We start from the raw sequence: 15,065 nt of genomic DNA, 5'->3' as shown, positions 1-15,065 counted from the left end.
CGGGTCGCCCCTGCTGCGGTTCCAGGTCTGTCCGCCAGGAGGCGCTGCCACCTCGGACGAAGGCGGGCCGGGGAGGGCGAGAGTCCGCGGCCGGCTCGGCGCGTGTCCCCGGGATGCTCGCGGCTCGTTTCTGCCCGGCCCGGGAGGCCTGTGCGCACTGCAGTACCACGGGGAGTTGTAAAACCCCGTGCCACCCGCCAGTCGCCAAGTCCTCGCCCCCAGGTCTGCGCGGCCCCCACAGGCGGCTATCAACCAAGCGGCCAAACCGTCCCCACCCCCTGACCAGTGGCTGGGAAAAGTGGATCTGGCTGGTGTTGTCGGAGCCCCGGAGCCGGGGCGGGGCGGGGCGGCGGCTCCCACGATCCCAAGGCCGTGCACCTGCCTCCTCCCCCCCCCCCCCCACCACCCCGCGCCCCACCTGAGGGCTTGGGAACAAAGGTGCATTGTATAGGGCGCAATCGGCCTCATTATTTCGTTTTCGGGAATGGGGCCGCGCGGGCCCCCAGCCCAGAACGAAGGTGTGGGGCGGAAGGGGGCAAGCGCCAAGCCCGAGATGGGCACGAGCTCACCACTAAGGCCCTGTAAGGGGGGTTGGGGGCGGGCGAAATCCCAGGAGGCGATCCGTCCCTTCCGACACTCGCGCTATCCCTGGACCGGCATTAAAAAATGGGCAACATTCTCAGGTAGAGGCGGACGGGCTTTGGAGACCCTCGCCGGCCTCTTGGGGCCAGAGGGCGCGTGCTCCTATTTCAGTCCCCCCAAATTGCAATAAGGCCTCCTACCCGGTACTAACTTAGACATGAAAGGCGCGACCTCCCTAAAACGGACTCCCAGCAGCGGACCACGTCGCCCCTCCCGCCCCCTCGCGACGCGGCGCAGCCGGGGTCGGAGCGGGGTGAACCCGGCGTGCGCCTCGGCGCGCAGGGGGTTAACAGGAGTTGGCTCTGAGCGGAGAGGCGGGGGTGCGCCCCCATTGGTGGAAAGTTACCCGGGGGCGTGGCCCGCGAGTCTCCGCACCCCACCCCCAGCCCCGCACCGCCCCCCCCCCCCCACCTCCACTTTGTACCTTTCTCGCCGCGGCAGCGAAGCGGGCCGGGACCGGCCGGACCAGACCAGAGCGGACCCCGGGGGCGATGCGGCTGCTGCCCCTGCTGCGGACTGTCCTCTGGGCCGCGCTCCTCAGCTCCCCGCTGCGAGGGGGCTCCGGCCTCCGCCACGCCGTCTACTGGAACTCCAGTAACCCCAGGTAGCCGGGCCGAACCCAGGCGGCGGCGGGCCGGGCCTGCGCGCTCCCGGGCCGGGCGCGCGCCCCACTCTCGCTCCGTGCGCGGCGCCGCCTGCGCCCGGCCGCGCGCCGGGGCTCCTTTGTTTGAGCCGGCGGGGGAGGGGAGGGGCGAGGCGCGCCCCGGGCTCCCCCCGCCCGCACGTGTTGGGGGGCGGGCGGAGGACCCCGGCTCCGCGGGCGGATGGTGGGACCTGGGAGAGCGGGGAGCTGGGGGGGGCCTCGGCCTGCGCTCCGAGCCCCGCCCCCTCGCTTCTGGCCTCTCTCCGGCTGATCCCCCCCGCCCTCCTGCCCGAGCCGGGGCGCGCGGTCTGGAGAGGGAGGGAGGGGGCTTTACTCTCGTGAAAGAGCGTGGTTGAAGCTCCTGCTTGCTGGGCCTCCCCTCTGGCGCTCGCCGTCTCCTGATCTCATTCGCTGTCTCTGCTTTCATCTCCGTCACTATCCGCCCTTCTAATTCTGTCCAGTCCCGGCCCAGCCCTTCCAGTTGAATCACCTTCGGGCGAGTCGGTTGACCTCTCCAACCTCAGTTATCTCGTCTGTAAAATGGGCTCATAACACCTGGTACCCTGGGAAATCGGGCTGGCTGGCTGAGGTCACGTGTGCAAACGAGGTGCAGGCTGTGCAGATAAAAATCATTATTTCTTTCTCCCAAGCCTTTGAACCTCGGTATTTTCGAGTGTTTTCATCTTCTTCCCCAGCTCTCCGTGCCTCTCTCTGCTTTCTCCATCTGTTTGCCTTTCTGATACTTGAGACAATCTGTGACTGTGCATTTGCTCACTCACCGACAGGCGTTACACAGTGTGCGGTGTGCCAGGGCGTGTGCTAGGATGCTGGCTGCAGGGAGATAAGACCTCAGCTCTGGCCTCTTCCAGCCCCAAGACCCCCAGGGAGGGCAGCCTCCCATAGGTCATTACAATAGGAGCACCACGTGATAACAACTATTGTCCTCCAGTTCCGAATCCCCCTCTCTGTTCCAGACCAGTGCCTCTGAATCACTTGAAGAACTCATTAGAAACTCAGGTTCCTAGCCCCGAACCTTGAGGTTTCTGGCTCATTCATTCAATCTACGAATACTTATTGAGTGTTTGGGCAGGACACTTTTTCAGGCACTAGGGATGATCTGGAACAAATCCAACCAAGGCCCAGCTCGTGTTCTAGTTGGTCTGAGCTGAGCCCATGAATCTGCATTTCTAATTAGAGCTCCAGATGCAGGTGGTCCTTAGACCACCCATTGAGGGATAGCGAGAGGCCTTTTGGGAGTCAGGCTGGACTGTGTGTATGGCAGGGAAGGGGGAAGGGGGTGACAGCCCTTCCTGCCTGTCCTGGCTCCCACAGGCAGCTCCCAGGAGGTGAAGGGAGTCCTGAGTAGGCCAAAGATTGGTTCATATCTGGAAGGGCTTCTGCTCCACGTCCAACATTTCCTTGTCCTGGAAAAACAAAAAGGAGGTACCCCCATCCACTCCTTCTTTCTTTTTTGTCCTGTGGCATCTTTCCGGTATTGGAATGAGGTCTGCAAAGCAGTCTTTCTCTCTCTGTTGCTGTTGATGCGGATGCTGATCCGGGCCTCCCTCTCCGAGGCCATGACTGTGCTGCGTACCCCTCCCTCCGTGCCCAGCTGTGCAGCAGCCCCAGACCTGGCATTTGTCAAGTACAGGGTGCTGTGCCAGACGCTCTGTTGGGCACTGGGGCCACAGAGCTGGGCGGCAGCTCCAACTTGAAAATGTAGGGCGTGGTGAGTGGCCTTCTCGTGTGGGAGCCTTGTGCTAGTGGGCACTGCGGTCCCTTCACCTCTCAAGACCTGTAGTGGTTACGTCCCCCATTTCTCGACTGTCTCTCAAGAGTTGTCAGGCTGGCAAGCGCAGACCCTCCCGAGCCGCTCCCTCTCCAGTGGGTGGGGGAGAGGCTGGCGGGGGCCATGGGGAGGGGTCTCTCCGGCCCTTACGCCCCGGGTGCCCTGTGCCCTGCCCCTTCAGCCCACACCTGCCTTATGCCTGCAGGCTGCTCGGAGGAGACGCGGTGGTGGAGCTGGTCCTCAACGACTACCTAGACATCTTCTGCCCGCATTACGATGGGCCAGGGCCCCCGGACGGCCCCGAGACGTTTGCTTTATACATGGTGGACCGGCAGGGCTATGAGGCCTGCCAGGCCCAGGGGCCGGGCGCCTTCAAGCGCTGGGAGTGCGCCCTCCCTTTCGCTCCCTTTGGTCCCGTTCGATTCTCAGAGAAGATTCAGCGCTTCACACCCTTCTCCCTTGGCTTCGAGTTCTTGCCTGGAGAGACCTACTACTACATCTGTGAGTGAGGAAGGCACACTGATGGTGTCTGGGGCCGGGGTTGGGGGGGGGGGGGCGGGTGGAGGTGCGCAGGCGGCCTGAGTCTAAGACTGAGTAGGGGGTCATGTAGGGTGAGTCTCCCAAGAGGAGGAGAAAGCAGGAGGAGCCGGGGAAGGGGACGTGATGGGGGCACAGGGAGTCTGGCACCAGGATGTGGCCCAAAGGTAAGGGCGGGCTTTCCAGGGACCTGGGAGAAGACGATCGGAAGGGTCTGAAGCAGGGTCTGAGGCGTGCGGACTAGCCTGTGCTAACGCCTTCCTCCCGATTTCCCACCACGCAGCGGTACCGGCCCCGGAGAGTTCTGGCCGCTGCTTGAAGCTCCAGGTGTCTGTCTGCTGCAAGGAGAGCAGTAAGTAGGTTGGGGCAGGGCGGGCAGCCCTTCTGGGCCCTTGGGAGTGAGGAGAGTAGTGGGGAGAGTCTGGGAACATCACACCCTGAGGGGCCCAGGTGGGGCCTTTTGCTCTGTGGGAGCTTTCACTGTACCCCTTTTTAAAATTTTTTAATGTGTATTTTTGAGAAAGTGTGAGTGGGGGAGGGGCAGAGGATCCGGAGCAGGCTCTGGGCTGACAGCCGCGAGCCTGCCGTGGGGCTCGAACTCACAAACAGTGAGATCGTGACCAGAGCCAGATCGGACACTCAACCGGCTGAGCCCTCCAGGTGTCCCCAACTGTACCCCTTTATGCCAGGCCAAGGGACGACATCTCCAGGGCAATGTCCTTCGAGCCCTGGGCTGAACTGGGACGAGAGCGAACAGCCTTAGGGGGAGGGCAGGGAGGAGGCTGCTGGCAGGGAGAGCCCATCAGTGCCACCCCCCTGCAGAGTCGGAGTCGGCCCATCCCGTCGGAAGCCCTGGAGAGAGCGGCACCTCTGGGTGGCAAGGGGGAGGGCCTCCCAGCCCTCTCTGTCTCTTGCTGCTGCTGCTCCCAATTTTGCGTCTCCTGCGAATTCTCTGAGCCCAGCGGACCCCTCCTACCACCCCAGGAGCGACAGCCCTCCCGAGACTCCCTGGAGGAGGGCCCTCAGCATCAAGCCAGCCAGACCGATGGAAGAGTGATGGGGGCGGTCGGAGGGTCCGAGGTGACCTTCCAGGGGCTGGCCCCTTATCACAGGCTGAAGAGTTGCTGCAGGGAGCTGCACACCGCCCTGCACCCCCCCCCCGCGCCCCTCCCCTGCCCCTGGAGCCCAGGCAGGACAAACACAGGGTCTCCGTCCGCTGCTTTGATGTTCTTTGCCCATCCCCCCAGAAGGACTGGGATTTTGGTGGGATGGAATCCTTGAGCCCGTTGGGGGCCAAGACCGAAGACCCTGGGACAGGTGGATTGCCAGACCAGGGCAAGGAAGAGGCTGAGGCCTGTGCCCGGCACCCTGGGGGCCACTTCCCTGGGGCAACATCCCCCCCCACCCTGGGGGGGGGGTGCCACTCGCTTGTCTTCTGTGAAGACAGACTTGCCATGAGGCTGGACATCATGCCAGTTTGTATTTTTATAAGTGTCTGGACCAAACCCTCAATAAACCACCCCCCTTTTTGTTGCTCTGCCCCACCCACCGCCCTCCGGCTCCTTCCCTGACACCGGGGCTCCCTGCGGCCTCTGCTCTCAGCTTTGGCTCTGCCTGACCTCTGTGCCCGCTGTGCCCTGGCCATCGGCTCCAGGCCGAGGGCACCCCTCTGGGCGATGTGGGGTGGGTGCCAGCAGCAGCTGTACAGCCCGGCGCCCCCTCCTACCTCCCTAGCTGGCTTCCTGTGCGGGGAGGGGGCAGCTGCTCCTGACAGCCCACCTGCTCGAGGCACTGCCCAAGCCCGGGGAGCACCAAGCAGGGTGTCGGGGCAAAAGCAAGGGCTGCCAGAAAGACCGCACCCGGGTTTCAGAGCGCCTGGGTCCTGCGAGCTGGGCATCCTTCCCCCTCCCCAAGGGCAGTCTGGGCGGTACCAGGCCTAGAACTGCGAAGGTGGGGTCAGATCAAAGCCTCCTTCCCCAGCGGCTTCTTTGTTCTTCGCTTTTATAAGGAGGAGGGGGTGGGGCCGAGGAGGGAGGGCCCCCTCTGCTCTCAGCCCCACGCCATCTCTCCCACCTCTGGCAGGCCAGGCTGTGATCCCCCCACCCCCCCGCCCAAACCCGACCAGAGCCCTCTTTCTGGACGTGTCCCGGGTGCAGCCAGGGGAAGGGGCGCCCCGTCCCCCGCGGCCGTTCCGCGCCCGCCCCGGTGCCCCGCAGCCCCCGCTGGCACCGTGCCGGCCCGCGTGGCACCGAGCCAGCGATCGATAGGTGGATGGTGCGCCGATTAGCTCGCCGGGCTGCGGCAGCGAGAGGCGGCGTGTGAGCGCGCGGGGGGCGGGGTCGCGGGGGGGGGGGGCGAAGTCTGACCTCGCAAAGCCCCCCCCCCACACACCCAGGTCGGACCCGGGTCAGCCTCGCTGATCGCCCTGCTCTGCCTACGGGGTGGGGGGCGGCACCGCGGGCTCCAGTCGGACCCCGTCCCCCCTTCGAGGCCCCTGGCAGACCGCCCCCCCCCCCCCCCCGCCGTCTGCCGGTGCCGGCGCACCCGTGTGTCCGCGCCCGCAGCCCAGCCCGCGAGGGGCTGGGGGAGGACCCACGGCCCGGTCTTCTGGTCCCGGGTTCGAGCTGCGTCTCCACTGTCACGGGGGGGGGGGGGGGGGTGTCCGTGCGTCGCCCTGGAAACCGAGGGCACCGCCGTCCCCCTCCTCCTCACCCCCGAGACGCCGTAGCGGGGCGAGCGGGGGCGACCGCTCAATAGCCCCTGCCCGCCCCTTGAGGACCGTGGGGGTCTCGCCCCGCTGCCAGCGGCCCCGACGGGGAGAAGGCGGGTGCGGGTGGCAGGTGGCCGCCCGGCTCCCCACGGGCGCCTGTGCGGACGCCTCGGCAGGCAGCCGGGCATTTGTGAGACGGCCCCTTCCCCACACCTGGCCCTGTGCGGACAGCCGGCCCGGCCCCGGGGCGTGCCCCCGACAGCAAGGGCCCGGTCGGCTCCGGCTCCGGTTCCCGGGGCGGAGACCGGCTGAAGGTGCGGGGCCGCCTTCCGGGTCTGGGCCCGACCCATGAGAAGGCCTCGAGGCGCGTTCCGGGGCGCGGCTCCAGGAGGCTGGGCAGGCCTGTGAGTTTTGGGGCGTCACCGATCTCCCCTGAACGCAGAGGCGCTAGACGGCCCAGGGTGGGGCCCTCGATTCGCTGGACCCGCCCTGGTCGCTCCCGAGCAGTTGGGGGACTCTGGTCCTCTTTGCGTCACGAAGAATCGCCAGAGCCTGGGAGGGAGACTCTGCGACCCGGGGGCCTGCCCCACGCTTTCCGGGGGCGCAGAAGCGAAATCCCCAAGTTTGGGCTGTGTGACCCCTCCCTTTTTTCCTTCTCTTTCAGTGATTCCTTCCTTCCTCTACTTGTTCATTCATTCACCAAATCTTGGGCTCCCAGCGCCCTTCTTCCGGCAGGCCACGGCAGCTGGGGGCGTCGGGGGATTCCCAGCGGTGACGCAGTGGGAGGAGGGCACCCTGGCTTCCAAGTAGCCAATTGAATCCTGGGGCCTGGGGCATGAGGTCATCAGCGGTGATGCCCATTGGCTCAGGCCTGGACGTGGGGAGGGGGTCCCCATAGCAACCGACGGTGCGTCCGACCGTAACCCGGAGAGTGGTCGTTGCCGGAGCTCCAGAGGCAGCTTGGGTGGTGTTTGGGTTGGGGGCGGGGAGGCGGGGTGGAGCCCAGACCCCCCCAGGTCCCGCAGCCCTGGCCCAACCAAGCTGCTGTCGTTCTGGAGATCTTTTTCTCACTCAAAGTAATGGTCAGTGCCCCTCGCCCGGGGCAGGCAGATTGGGGGCTGGGGGAGTACGGGCGACGGCGTTGGGGTCGCGGGTGCAGAGCCGCCGCCGCTCGGAATGCTAATTCTGAGAACCTCCTGTTCTGCATCTCGTCTGCACCTCATTTGCATTCTCTTCATTTAAGGTCAAATTGAGCAGACAGCCCCACATCCCAGCCCTGTCGCGCGTCTGTATCCCGACTTTATCCCTCAGCAGCTCCGTAATCTCTCTCTTTCTCCAGTTCCTCACCCCACCCCTCTCCCAGCCGGCGGTGTCCCCTCGGGTGCGAGGGGGCGCAGCCTAGCAAGAGCGGAAAGAGAAGTCCGCCTCTCCCCCTGGACGTCTGCTGACAGATGGGGAGGGCTGGTCCCTACCGCCTAGAGACTAAACTGACAAAGCAAATGGTGGGGGAGGTGCCCGGGGCTGGGCGGGGGTCTCCGGGGCCAAGTCACCCACACGCCCAGCAGGGTGCTGGGACTAGGGCCGCCTGCTTGCAGCCAGGGGCGGGCCTGCCCACCTGTCTGGTGCCAGGACAGCTTCCTGCCTCCAATTAAACGCTAATGAGGTGTCATTAACCCTTAGCTTGCCTGCCAGCCCTCAGGTGGAGTTTAGATTCGTGGTCTCACCCCGAACCGAGGGGCGGAGAGGAGGCCCTTTGAGGAAGCCTGGAGGCAGTGGGGCCAGGGGGCGGGGGGAGGGCCAGAAGTCTGGGCCAGAGGCATGCGCGGCGGGCACTGCTTATGCTGTGTGCTGCTGGGGGCTCCACACACGGCCGGCCCAGTGGCTGGGTGTCTTTCTTCCCGGCGCATCAATTCGGCAATGACTTGCGAATCCCCTTCCCTACTCTACTAACTAAACACCGGGCTGCACGCTGCGTGCTGGGGGTAGGCACTTGCATAAGACAAGATCCCTTCCCTGAAGGATTCTTCAGATGACTCCGGAAGACACATTGTCCAACAAATAATTATAATGCCAAGTGCAAATGCCACTACAGAGCCACGAATGAAGTGCTACGGGAAAGTGGGCTCTCAGAGAAGACTTGGGCTTTGAAGGGCAAAGTTTAAGCGGGGAGGGGATGTGGAGAACCCAGTGTGCCTGTGTGTGTGTGTGTGTGTGGGTCCGAGTGGGTCCGTGCTCAGCCTGTGCCCTCCTGGGGCTCATGTTTGCGTCTGTACGTAGGTGTGAGAGTGTGTAAGTGTGCTGTCTGGACCTCTCTGTGTCTGGAATCCCTGCTCCTGAACACACACTGTGGTTTTATTACAGATCAATGTTTGCTGCGAAGCTCTCGTGCAGATTAGCCCGAACCTGCCCAGCCCAGGGGAGGGGAAGCAGGGAACCGTCCTTGGCTCTTTGGGAAGGGGTGGGCAGACACCGTCTTCACACTTGGGGGCCCAGACTCTTGGCTCCCCAGTTGGCGGCGGGCTGGCCAAGGGAGGCCAAGGGCTGGGGCCCCGGCTATGGTGGGGTGTGCCCAAGCTGTAGTGCCCTCTGTCCCCGGCTCCCCAGGGGAGACACAGAGGCTGCAACCACCACTCCCCATGAGACCTCAGGCCCCCTCCCCCAACCTCTTCTGTCTGTGGAGGAGAGGCCAGCTCAGACCTGTCTGCTGGCTCTCTCCTGCAGGGAGCGGATGTTTTCCAGGGGACTCCAGAGGGCTGGGAATGCTGGAGCCTACCAGGAGGCCTGCTACCCCACCCTGCCCTCTGAGGTGCTCTGCAGCCTGGGTTCCCCCCACCCACCCTGGGGCACCACTTCCCCAGCTCTTGCCCAGGCACAGGCATCCTCACCAGGGATGCCCTCGACCACCAGGCAGAAGGTGGGGGCTAGAGTTCTGACAATGAGGCCAGGGTCGTGGGGCAGGGGGCACTGTGATGCCGCTCAGAGACCCCACCCCAACCCCCTCTGTCTCCTTGCAGCCACCTGCTAGAAAGCTAATTTTGGTGGCAGGAAAGAGAATAGAGTCTGGATCTAGGGAAGGTTTTAGGGGTTAAGAGGCTTTGCGGCCTGAGAGGGTCAAGGACCCCTCCTTCTCTACTGCCAAGGACGGGGACTTTCCGTTTTTTGGCTGAAACTTCCCCTCCCCCAGATTCCATCTAATTGTTTCCTGCCCCGGTCCACTCCCCAAGCCCTGGGCCAGCTCTGCCACTGTGACAGCTTTGAGAGAAGCTTGGAGAGCAGGAGAACAAACGGAAAAGGGAGTCTGGGGCTAGTCTCTCATGGGCAGACCTCAGGAGAGAATGCCTTATTACGAATGGTGATGAGTGATGAGAGGCACCCGGCTGCCTCTGTCAGTGGAGGTGGAGCCTATGACTCTTGATCTCTGGGTTATGAGTCCGAGCCCCAAGTTGGATGTGCAGATTACTTAAAATATTTTAGGGGCACCTGGGCGGCTCAGTCGGTTGGGTGTCCAACTCTTGATTTTGGCTCAGGTCATGATCTCACAGTTCTCGTCGTGGAGCCCCACGTCGGGCTCTGTGCTGACAGCGTGGGATTCTCTCTCTCCCTCTCTCCCTGCCCCTCCTCCACTTGCTGGCACGCGCATGCTCTCTAATAAATACATAAATAAATTTAAAAATATTGAAAATAAAATATTCTTAAAAATAAATGAATACAAATGACAGCCATGAGGACCCCACGAGTCAAGCACCTCATAGGGCTTCAACACTGTGCTGAGTGCTTCCCAGACGTGGGTCCTAATTCCCATGAGAACCAACTCCTTGAGGAAGGGCATTATTCTGCCTGCGTTACAGATGCAGACGTGGTCCCAGAGAAGTTAGGTAACTACAGTCGCCAATGAGCTGTAGAACTGGAATTCAAACCCAAGCCCATCCTGTTTGTTTGTTTTTTTTAAAGATTTGGTGGGGTGGGGGGTGCCTGGGTGGCTCAGTCAGTTGAGCATCCGACTTCGGCTCAGGTCATGACATCAGTTTGTGGGTTCGAGCCCCGTGTCAGGCTCTCTGCCAACAGTGTGGATCCCGCTTGGGATTCTCTGCCACCCTCGCCCCTCCCCCACTGCCTCTCTCTCTGTCTCAAAAATAAATAAACATTAAAAAACAACAACAACAAAGGTGTTATTTTTAAGTGATCTCTTCCCCCAACATGGGACTTGAGCCTCAAACACTGAGATCAAGAGTCAGGCTGCACTGAGGGAGCCAGCAGACGCCCAAGTCCGCCCTGTTCACTGCTAGGCCACGGCACCTCAGCTTTTCTCGAGGCACACTCCGGATTCACCCACACCCTCGTGTACCGCCCCAGAGCACCCCCCCCCCCGCCCCCACCATGCAGCTTGCCGGGTTCATTACAGGGGCCCCGGGTGCGGCTAGAGTCGGGGGTCATTACACCCCCCCAGCCCTCCAAGCCCTGTACCCTCATTTCTCATGTCCCGGACCTCGCTGCAGCGCCCCCTGTTGCCGTGTCCCCTGCCCGCAGGCGTGCGTGGGGCTCCGCTTCCGCGCAGGGCATTGAGCACCGCGTAGCCAGGCGACACACATACTTAGAAAAGTCGGAAGGAAGGTACTTTCAGCGCCCTCCTCAGGGGCACCAGCTTCCCGTGTTAGGACCACGCCCGCAGCCCGCACTGGGCACACGCACGGGCCCTGGGCAAGGTGCGGAACCCGTGAATATTTCATGTCTGGAGCCGCCGGCTGCCTCCCCCGCGCACACGCGTGCCCAGTCCTCCCTCTCACAGGCTCCTTGTTTATTTGTTTAATGAATTATTTATCTATGCCCCCCCTTCCCTGCTGGTCTCCCCCTCCCCCAGCCCCTAGCCTCCATGATTTATTGAACACAGCTCAGCTCTGTGGTTGCCACCCCGCGTCCTGGGAGCCGCCTTGGGCCACACACCATCTGAGTACTCCCTCTGCCCCTGACCTGTTCTGCTCCCGGCTTCCCTGGTCCCAGGAGCGGGGGCAGGAGTGAGGCACCGCATTCAGAGAGCTCCCCGGGGCCTGAATCCAGTGTCCCTGGAGAGAACACAGGGGCCATAGGTGTACCAGCAAGACTCAGGGGCCCAGGGAGATTCAGGCTGAGCCTGGAGATGAGGAGAAGGGGGGGCTGAGGCCCTGGGGGGAGGACCAGCCCTGTGGAGGGAACCCCAGCCCCAGAGAGGCCCCTGCCCTACAGCCAAGTGCCCGTCAGGGCCCAGGCCTTTGACACCAGTGTTTCAAACTATAGCTTGTGACCCTTTGGGGTGGCGAAATCAAGAATAAATTTGAGGGGTCTCAACCAGGCCTTTATTTTCTTTAAAAAAGATTTAAAATTAGAACAGGAGACAAATACCAGAGTGCATCCTCTGCAGTAAGGCTAAGTATTGTCTCATGAAACGTATTGTTCCGGTTATATGTGAATGTGTGTGCGTGTGCTTGTGTGTGTGTGTGTGTGTGTGTGTGTGTGCTGTATTGTGAAATCTACATCTTACTGTGGGTCACCGTCAGGAAAGGTCTGAGTCACAGATATAAATGGAGGCCTAGAACCCACAGAAAGAGCCCTAGGCTCAGATCTGGTGCCAGGCATGGGGACAGTGGCCCTGATCTTAGGCACAGAGAGACCCAATCCCTAGAGAAGCTAAGACCCTGTGACCAGAGCCCGACGGGCAGGTCTCTACAGCACTGCTGGAGGTCAAATCCCATGTCAAGACTGCCACACAGTTGTGCAGTTCGTGCATGGCACAAAGGAGTCACCCAAGAGTCTAGTAAAGGGTGACATCACCTTTTGACATGAAACTCCCTCCCCAAGACGGAGAAGCACACCGGGCCCCCTCCCGTTTTTGCATAAAGACACTACTTGCAAAGAGATGTATCCTAAAGACTGGGCACATCTAAGTCCTGAAGGACTGCGTCCCCACAGAGGGTGCTTATTCTTTTTCTGTTTTAATTTTTTTTTTTTTTAATTTTTTTTTTTTAACGTTTATTTATTTTTGAGACAGAGAGAGACAGAGCATGAATGGGGGAGGGTCAGAGAGAGGGAGACACAGAATCTGAAACAGGCTCCAGGCTCTGAGCTGTCAGCACAGAGTCCGACGCGGGGCTCGAACTCATGGACCGTGAGATCATGACCTGAGCCGAAGTCGGCCGCTTAACCGACTGAGCCACCCAGGCACCCCTGTTTTAATTTTTTTTTAACATTTATTTATTTTTGAGAGCTAGAGACAGAGCACAAGTGGGGGAGGGGCAGAGAGAGAGAGGGAGACACAGAATCTGAAGCAGGCTCCAGGCTCTGAGCTGTCAGCACAGAGCCCGACGCGGGGCTTGAACTCACGGACCATGAGATCACGACCTGGACCGAAGTCAGATGCTTAACCGACATAGCCACCCAGGTGCCCCTGAGGGTGTTTATTCTAAAACACACAAAGGGTGCCTGGGTGGCTCAGTCACCCAGGTGGCTCAGTTGAGCGTCCAACTCTCGGTTTCAGCTCAGGCCATGGTCTCACAATTCATGGGATCGAGCCCCACATCAGGCTCCACACTGACAAGCCTGCTTGGGATCTCTCTCTCTCTCTCTCTGGTCTTCTCCTGCTTGATGTCTCTCTCTCTCTCTCTCTATCTCTCTCTCTCTCTCTCAGATAAATAAACTTAAAACACACACATGTACACATTCACACACAAGCTCAAATCAGCCAGCAGTTCATCTGGATAGAGATCTGGATACAGCATCAGATCCCATGGACAGAGGCCTAGGCCCTATAGACAGTGTCTCAGAACTTAAAAACCTGATAGGCTGCTTAAATTCTAGAGAAGGGGCTCCAGATTCTAACGAGAAGGAGCTCAGTCATTATTGGAGGATAGATGTGGGGGTACTAGTGTCTAAACAGGAATATTTGGGTCCTGTGGAAAAGGGTCCAAGTCCGTACGTAAGTGGGACCCAGATTCTACATAAAGCGATTTAAGGCTTCTAGAATGAAATCCAAACTCCTAGACCAAATCAGCAATCTCCCAGTCCATATGCATATGGCCCACCACTCCGCCCACTGTGGGCCCTACGGGGAACAGCCTCTCTTTGCGGAGCTGGGAGTTTGGGGGGGTGGGATCCCTGTGATCTGTGGCACCAGGAGCAGGCAATTAGCATCCTTTGGGTGAAACAAATCTCCCTGGGGATGAAGAGTCTGAGGGGAGAGAGCTGTGTGCAAAGTCTCCCATTCCCACCCCAAGGGGCCTAATTTACTTCTGGCCCCTGAGAAAGGAGAGGACATCTCCTGGGATGGAGGGGAGCTGAGACAGGGCAGGGCCTGCTCTTGCCTGGCACCAGCTGGGCATGGGGCCCATTCTGGGTGGCACTGCCCCCCCCCCCAACTCAGCACCTGAGGCTGACTTGTGTCAGGATCCCTGTCCTGCCAAGGATAAGCAGATGAAGGGTGCTTGTGTGTCCTCGCTCAAGAAAGAAAGAAGGAGGAGCGCCTGGGTGGCTCAGTCGGTTGAGCATCTGACTTCGGTTCAGGTCATGATCTCACAGCTTGTGGGTTCAAGCCCTGCGTTGGGCTCTGTGCTGACAGCTCAGAGCCTGGAACCTGCTTCGGATTCTGTGTCTCCCTCTCTCTCTGCCCCATCCCCACTCATGCTCTGTCTCTCTCTGTCTCAAGAAGGAAAGAGCATCATGCCGGTCTCCCTGGGCCCAGGAGTTGGCCAGGGATCTCAGAGCCTCATCTGAGACCTGGTTCTCCTGGTCACTCTCAGTCCGCGGTTCTCTGAAAGAGAAGAGATGAGGGGTGGACACACCCTCGGTCTGGATTCTAGACCCTTCCCTTCAACCCCTACTTCCTGGGCGAAGAAGGGAGAAGAGCACAGAGATTTGTGTGTGTGTCAGAGGGTGCATGTGGGTCTGGGTGTGAGTCACTGTGTGTTGCACACCGCAGGGTGTGTTCCTCTGTCTCTGTGCGTCTAAGTTCTCCGCCTCTAGGGGTCTGAATGTGTGTGTGTAATGTCTGTGCTCACCTGTCACCGCGAGGGCATGACCGCGGGGAGCACCAGAGCACGGGGTGCGCTGCCCTCTGCCCTCTCCCCACGAGAGTAGCAGCGCAGTGACAAAGCCTAGGGACACCATGGGCTGCCCAGGGAGGAGCCCCTCTTGAGTTGTTTGCAGGCGTCCTGGGAAAGTCTGCTTTGCTCCAGCTGACTCTCCGCGGGCCCCCGACGGCCAAGGCCCCTCCAGCACGCCGGGTGCCGACCTTCTCAGGGGCTGGCCCCTCCTCCCCACTCCAGGAAAAACCGAGCCTCGTGCTCAGCCAGGGGCTTCAGTCCTAGGTGCCAACTGAGGGCTTCTCCACCACCCTCTGGAGCCCCCCCGCCTCCTCGTTCACATGGGAAGAGGGTCATGGAGGGGGCAGACAGCCAGACTCTTGAGAAAGGAGGGGGTCTGGCTCCACTTAGGAACTGGCCCTGGACCCCCGGCTTCTTTTCAAAGCCCCTCCACCCCATCCCAGGGATGAATGTGCTCACGCGAGATCGAGATCCCTGTCCGGGCCTCCCTAATCCTTCTCCGGGGAACTCGAGACCGGCAGGGAGAGACGAGGCGCGCGCCGCTGCCGCCCGAGGGGGCCAGCGCGGTCCCCCGCCGCCCCACGCCGCGCGCTCGGCGCCCGAGCGGGGCGGGGCCAGGCGGGAGCGCGCCCGGGGCGGGGCTTCGGGGGCGCGCCCGGAGGGCGGAGGGAAGGG

At 61.4% G+C, this 15,065-nt stretch overlaps 1 protein-coding gene across 3 annotated transcripts; it reads left to right on the top strand.

Annotated features, from left to right (window-relative positions):
* Positions 1-68: 68 nt before the first annotated feature.
* EFNA4 (ephrin A4) lies at positions 69-10,424 on the top strand. Of its 3 annotated transcripts, none has more exons than XM_060644754.3 (4): positions 69-1,246; positions 3,280-3,575; positions 3,895-3,963; positions 6,986-10,424. In XM_060644754.3, exons 1-4 carry the CDS (start codon positions 1,134-1,136, stop codon positions 7,129-7,131), a joined length of 624 nt encoding a protein of 207 aa, XP_060500737.2. In that variant the 5' UTR covers positions 69-1,133; the 3' UTR covers positions 7,132-10,424. The 3 variants fall into 3 exon arrangements, with proteins under 3 accessions (XP_060500737.2, XP_060500738.2, XP_060500736.3); XM_060644755.3 differs by lacking the exon at positions 6,986-10,424 and adding an exon at positions 4,434-5,155; XM_060644753.3 differs by lacking the exon at positions 6,986-10,424 and adding an exon at positions 4,434-5,155 and having other exon boundaries at positions 3,895-3,967.
* The last annotated feature ends 4,641 nt before the right edge of the window (positions 10,425-15,065 follow it).

This window comes from Panthera onca, chromosome F1 (genome assembly GCF_046562875.1).
Source record: "Panthera onca isolate mPanOnc1 chromosome F1, mPanOnc1 haplotype 2, whole genome shotgun sequence".
NCBI lineage: Eukaryota > Metazoa > Chordata > Mammalia > Carnivora > Felidae > Panthera > Panthera onca.
The sequence above is the reverse complement of the archived record's forward strand: the minus strand, read 5'-3'. Positions and strand labels throughout refer to the sequence as shown.

Bases quoted from the DNA above. Each gene is read 5' to 3' on its own strand.
- EFNA4 (XM_060644753.3), top strand. From the start codon at position 1,134: ATGCGGCTGCTGCCCCTGCTGCGGACTGTCCTCTGGGCCGCGCTCCTC. The intron at 3,576-3,894 runs GTGAGTGAGGAA...CCCACCACGCAG, and splicing joins AGAGACCTACTACTACATCT to CGGTACCGGCCCCGGAGAGT. The intron at 3,968-4,433 runs GTAGGTTGGGGC...ACCCCCCTGCAG, and splicing joins TGCTGCAAGGAGAGCAGTAA to AGTCGGAGTCGGCCCATCCC.